The sequence below is a fragment of the Lytechinus pictus genome, chromosome 6 (genome assembly GCF_037042905.1).
Source record: "Lytechinus pictus isolate F3 Inbred chromosome 6, Lp3.0, whole genome shotgun sequence".
Classification (NCBI taxonomy): Eukaryota; Metazoa; Echinodermata; class Echinoidea; order Temnopleuroida; family Toxopneustidae; genus Lytechinus; species Lytechinus pictus.
Window position 1 is genome coordinate 26,254,386 of NC_087250.1, and position 6,048 is coordinate 26,260,433.

The 6,048-nt window shown below is 38.6% G+C and overlaps 1 protein-coding gene across 1 annotated transcript; it reads left to right on the top strand.

Moving 5' to 3' along the window:
* The first annotated feature begins 243 nt into the window (after positions 1-243).
* LOC129262770 (uncharacterized) lies at positions 244-5,184 on the top strand. Its single transcript, XM_054900784.2, has 2 exons — positions 244-414; positions 1,805-5,184. The coding sequence occupies exon 2, from the start codon at positions 1,818-1,820 to the stop codon at positions 3,759-3,761; it is 1,944 nt and encodes a 647-aa protein (XP_054756759.2). The 5' UTR covers positions 244-414; positions 1,805-1,817; the 3' UTR covers positions 3,762-5,184.
* Positions 5,185-6,048: the final 864 nt, after the last annotated feature.

The following is a 6,048-nucleotide window of genomic DNA, read 5'->3' on the forward strand; positions in this document are numbered from 1 at the left end:
ATTTACCCCAAAAACGAAACAAAAAATCCTGTACGATATTAGATTGCCCCAACAGTAAAGTAAAGTAAGACATCGCTGCACCGCATCTGCAAGTTATGTGCAACGTTCTACAGATGAGCGCATGTCACGTGACAATGCACTTCTTACCTCGTAAACTGTACGCCTGTGCTGTGTTGAAGCATAATCGTACTTGACTAATGATACTTGCGGATCACGTGACGAACGTCCACGGCGGATAAGTGTGTGCGTGTGTGTGTGTGTGTGCAGCTTGTATGAATTTATGGTGAGCTCAACGCAATGCATTTAATGGACGTTCGCAATGCAATATATGTGCGCCATGGATGATGGCACTGCTGTCTTCTAACGTAACCGAATCCAACCTCATAACGCAAGCCATCGTCCATCCCTGATCGGGTGAGCATTATAAAATTTATTTTGAATAAAGAGAAAGAGTGTAGCCGTCTTCTGTTTGCGTGTTCGTACTTCAATAACCTGCGTGGCTTTTTGGTCGGTACATAGTGCATAGCCGTCTGCATTATAGCTAGTCGTTATGAGCTACAAGATCAGTGCACCGTATCACAAGGGGTTACAATAAATGAACATAAGACATTCATTGCCTTCTGAGCTCCGCCTTACAAGAAATAGCAATTGATCCGATCAACAACTATGGAAAGCCAGCAATGTTAACATACAAAATGCAGTTTTATTCAAAATGTTTCCTGAATATGATGTTCTACAGGCGTAATGAGAAAAAAAAGCTAGAGGCCCAGATATGTCTTATCCGGTAGAATTTATTAAATGTAGCGAGCGAGAAAATGAATCCACAATTTTATTTTAATTGATATGATTTTAATTTATCTTTAACAGGCCTATATAACCCCACATCGCATCGTGCATTGGCTGTTCTCGGATTGAAAGGGAAATTCGCCCGGAAGAAAAGTGATTGAAAAGTGAAAAATGATTACAAATAATAGTGAAGGTTGGGGGAAAAGTATTTAACCTTGGAAATTCCAAAGTTTGAATTTGTGACGTCATAAACGAGCAGGAGCCCCATATGCTATGTTATATGAAATAAATAATTTCAATTAAATGGTAATAATGAATTATGTTTTTGGTTTTCTTCTTAGGAACGGTCTAAAATGAGTTGTTTGTTGATATTCTAAAGGGTACAGTAAAAGTAAAAGTTCAATTTTCTGAGAAAATGGCATTTAATTTATGTTTTGGGCCATACGATGTGTAGCCAGGCAGCTCGCATATGACGTCACAAATCATATAATTGAAATTCTAATAACTATTTACTCTTTGATGGATTTTTCTCTAACCTTCAGTAACCTTTTTTTTTCATTTTTAATCTTGTGTTAGTTTTTACAATAAACTTTTGTCTTGGTGAACCTCCCTTTCAACTATGCCGGGGATTAAAAATTTCGTGATGAATTAAAAAAAAAATTTGAAAAAAACATTCTTATTTTGTACCATTACTTTAAATTAAACATCTTATTAAGGGTTATAAAAAGTTTTCTAATAGGATTGATGTTAAAAAAAAAAAAAAAACTTTAAACCTGCAAACGGAGGTCTCGACATAAAATCCCCCTCAAATAAAAATATAATAAAAAAATCAGCAAACATGCAAAACAAAAATGTTTATTGATCGTAACTATTCTCAATTTAATATCATTGCAAGTCTGTCCTAACGCGCTGCATATCATACAGAGAGGGAGAAAGAGAGGGGGGGGGGGACTTATTGGTCAACTCAATATGAATTTTTTTTTTCAAAGTTCCATTCTATTTCTTTTTTAACACGTAGGATATCACCAGGAATGCTAACTAAAATGGCCACCAACGACAAAGACGTCCGACTTCAGGTACCTTTTTGTCCACTCTGTCTCGAAAGTTTCAACAAGGCAACCCTCCTCAACTGTGGCCATACATTCTGCATGAACTGCTTGGAGGTGTACGATGACAAGAATCGCCATCTTGACCACATGGTATGTCCTGTATGCAAGGAGTGTACTAATCTTGGGGCCGAGCGGGTTGCAGAACTCGCTCCTAACTACCTGGCCAGGAATCTGGAGGAAGATTTGCACTTGTTGACAGAGACTCTCTCGCCGAACGTTTGCTTAGAACACGGTAGGATTTTCAGGGATATCTTCTGTGAAGAATGTCAGGAATTTGTTTGCCTCTATTGCTTCATGGACTGCCATCAGGGACATGCCATCAACAAGAAAGAGGAGTTAGATAGAGAATTTGAAGACAGGGAAAGGGCTCTTGTTCGTCAAAGCGATACCAGGAAGTCCCAGATGGAAAAGGCCATCAATAGTACTGAGCAACACAACAACAAAATATCTTCTCATCTGAATGCTTTGGAATCACAGATTAGGGACCAGTTTGAACAAAAGAGAGCCATACTCCTGAAGAATGAAACATTGCTCTTGGACACTGTAAATGAACATAGATCAGCATTAAACAAGGAATGTGATAACTGGGTTGATCACAACAAGCGGCTAATAGACAAGATAAACAGCTCGTTGTCGGTGATACGACGTAAAGCGACTCGCTTTGTTGATTTAAGCACCCTTGAAGCCCATAACCTACTTTGTGGTAACCTAGAGAACCTACTAGTAGAAAGTGTTGAAGGAACATCTTTGAGTGATGTTGGTCAAGAGATCAGGATAATACATTTTTGTCCAGCAGATGACAAACTTCTCGAGCTTGGTCATCTGGTTTTCAGGGAAGTCAATTACTCAGCTAGTAAGGTCCACGCTGAAAATCAGTGTAGTGAAGAAGACGATAGTACCTCCTCAAAAGAATGTAATCAAGAAGATGAAAGTAGCACCTCAACTGTTATTGAAGCTGAAGCTCCTGCAGAATGTAGCATCGAAAGTCGCGACAATGCCATCGCTAACGGGGAATCAAGTGATGCCCAAGCGGTTGTACTGCCCTTACCAGCCCAGATAATGAGAACCTACACACTGAGTATTGCAAGAAAGATAGATTTAGCAGGGTACATGCGAGGCATTGCTGCCCTTTCCCCTGATTCTGTCGTGGTCTGTTATGGATTGAACCGAAACGGTGCAGATCGTTTTTCGGTGTCTGGAGAAAAGAAACAATATTTGAAGGGTAAAGTCGGGCAGGTCTGGGATATTGCCTTCTTAGGCGATGGGAGGTCCGTCGTTTCGCATGGTGCTCAAGCTTGTAAGGTGTACGACGTCAACAATACATTCACCGGTCTTCAATATACCCGCAAGGAAGGCAATAACTACTTCAGCTTATGCAGTGACCGCAACGGGAAGATCTACGCAGTCAATAACAATCCGGAGATCTACATCTTCGAAGGCACAACTGCTAACCCTCAGCAAATCGTGTCGACGGGGAACATTAAGCCAGAACACATCTGTATCACCAGATCCGGGTGGATGATCACTACCACGTGTTGCATCACACCAAGTCGGATCAACCTCTACGATAGGCAAGGCCATGTTGGTATCTCGCTTACTGCAAGTGATAACCATGAATATCTGTATGCTGCTGTGGATAGCGAGGAGAGGGTACTGGTGGCGAGAGTTCATGAGAGATCGACCGCGTTCAAGCTGGCGCTGTACAGAATCCAAGAAACAAGACTCGTAGAGGAAAAGGCGTTTGCTCCAATCAAACTCCCGCGACAAATCAAATGCAAATGGTGTTACATGGTAAGTCTCACACCAAACATGCTCGCGTTTGCCACGTTGGATCATCACTTGTATTTTATTGAGCTTCTGATGTAGTTGAGCTCTCTTCATGCTCGAACTTTATATGGATGAAAGCTTGTTAATCTTCATAGATAAGTATAATCTAAATTATGCGCAAGACGAAGAAGGATTTGTGAAGCGCTGACTTTATTTCTCAAAATCTTGGAAGGAATTAATTATAAAGGGCTTTGGGAATTCGGATTTTTGTATCGGAAGTTTGCATAAATCTTGAGGTGAATCGGGTTAACATGGCTTGTGCTTTCGCAACCGTCTACCCACAAAGCCAACAGTAGATTGACAGGAAAGCTTATCTTTAAAATTATTTGATCCTGAAATAATACAAATTAGGATATATATCATAGCTGAAGGAACAATTATACTTCTTCATACTTATTAAGGATTTTAAGTATTACATTTAATACGGTAAAAAAAATCATGGCCATTTTTTTCAGACTACTTGGAAGTTTTACCAAGATCTCAGATGTACAATTTTATGCTCGAGTGAACCCAGCACGCCTAACCACTTTTTGACGTTCTTCGAAACTCTCACTGAATTCTATCTTCATTTTGATGATGTACTTATGAGGCTAATTATTGACCAATTAAAATTTTTATGATTTTGAAGCACGCGATTTGCTTTTTTAAACCCAATACACACGGTACGAGTCTCAATATTCTCCTTGTGCGTTTAATTGTTGGTTTTGGGGTGGTGGGTAAATCACGACGAGTGGGAGCTTATATACTGTAGATGAGACTGTTACCAAAAAAATATTGCAAGTCTTCTCGTAATGAGAGCCCTCACCTAAAACACGTTAGCGTCACAAATTTAGTTATTTTTTCAGATCCTCTTTTAACGGTTAGGAAAGCGTTTGGGACGGATCTGAATTGTTAGTCAGTCATTTATCGTCATGTATATCAATGCATAACAACACATAAATGCGATAACTTAGCTGGCAATTTATTTTATTCAGTCGAACTAAGCCCAATCTGCATTTAACACATGCAATCATACACCTCGATTTCCAACTCGTTTCCCCCTCTTGCATGTCTATATCTGTTTCTCTCACTTCCTTTAGTTGACCTCTCCTCCACCACCCCCCCCCCTCCCCCTCTCTCTCTGTCTATACAACCCAGTCACCCAATAGTATGAGAGACAATTACTTTAAGATTAGACACTTGCCAAGAAATTCAACAGGTAAAGTAATAAATAAATATCTTAATATGAATGCTTGTTTACAAACGGATTGGAAAACATGTTTTGTATCTCTTGTCTAAAACGATATGTTCAATAATATTCGATATTTAAGACATATATTTCATCTTTATGGAACAAGAGTTTGGACTTTACAACGAGAGGAAAATACACTAGCTCGATTACAATCGGATGATATTGTACAAACGTTTCCGCAACTTAGTAAATTCTGGAGTTACCCTTTTTATGGGGTTCTCTGAAATAATTAGATAGACAGGTGGGGTGTTTTTATTGCTTGTTTATGTATTTATTTGAATTCTAAGAGCATGGAGCTGTGAAAGTATGATATCGATAACCCATGGTTTAAAAATATTAGTTCATTAAGAAAATAAATGTTTACCATGTTTACATGCATGCCATATGTATATTACTATTACAAAAGGCATATGGATAATTGTGCAATTCCATCTAATATTACGAACCATTTTACTTCAATTTGCCTGGAGCTAACAGGATAAGTGATGTTAAATCAGACATAAATTTTGGAATACCCAATTGTTTACACAAAATGTACAAAATGATACATTCATATCTTTTGGACCAAATCTACCTTACAACAAAATTGGAGTCACATTCGAATACTATCACAATAATGCATAAACATTAGTCTAGATATAAATGATACATCACGCCCCTCTATATACTAGAATATAGTGTTAAAGTGACAACACTTAATGTGAATGGATAGGCATAGTTCTTTGTATTGTTGGTTGGTTTGTTGGCTTTAGAGATGATGGCGCTATTCCATCGACGTGATCGATATCTACAGTGATATACGCCAGGCTACGTGATTTCACCCTCCCCTGTACAGCTCTCATCATTCGATTCTGCTATTTAATTGCACTCTGTGTTATAGATAAATTCACCTGGAAAAGGCGTAGTGCAATACTTAAATGATTCACCGTTTTCTTGTGATAACATTGGTTGTTAGTTTTGACAGGTAGTACTTGTATTTGCCCTTTTCCCTTCATTGACCAGAGTGACAGTAATTTTGTTGTAATTATGTGCCTTTCGAATTCAAGCGTTCCTTACATAAATTATATTCTCCATATCTTCGATTGAACACCTGAG

What these genes read in the sequence shown, in the direction of transcription:
- LOC129262770 (XM_054900784.2), top strand. Translation starts at nt 1,818, where the DNA reads ATGCTAACTAAAATGGCCACCAACGACAAAGACGTCCGACTTCAGGTA.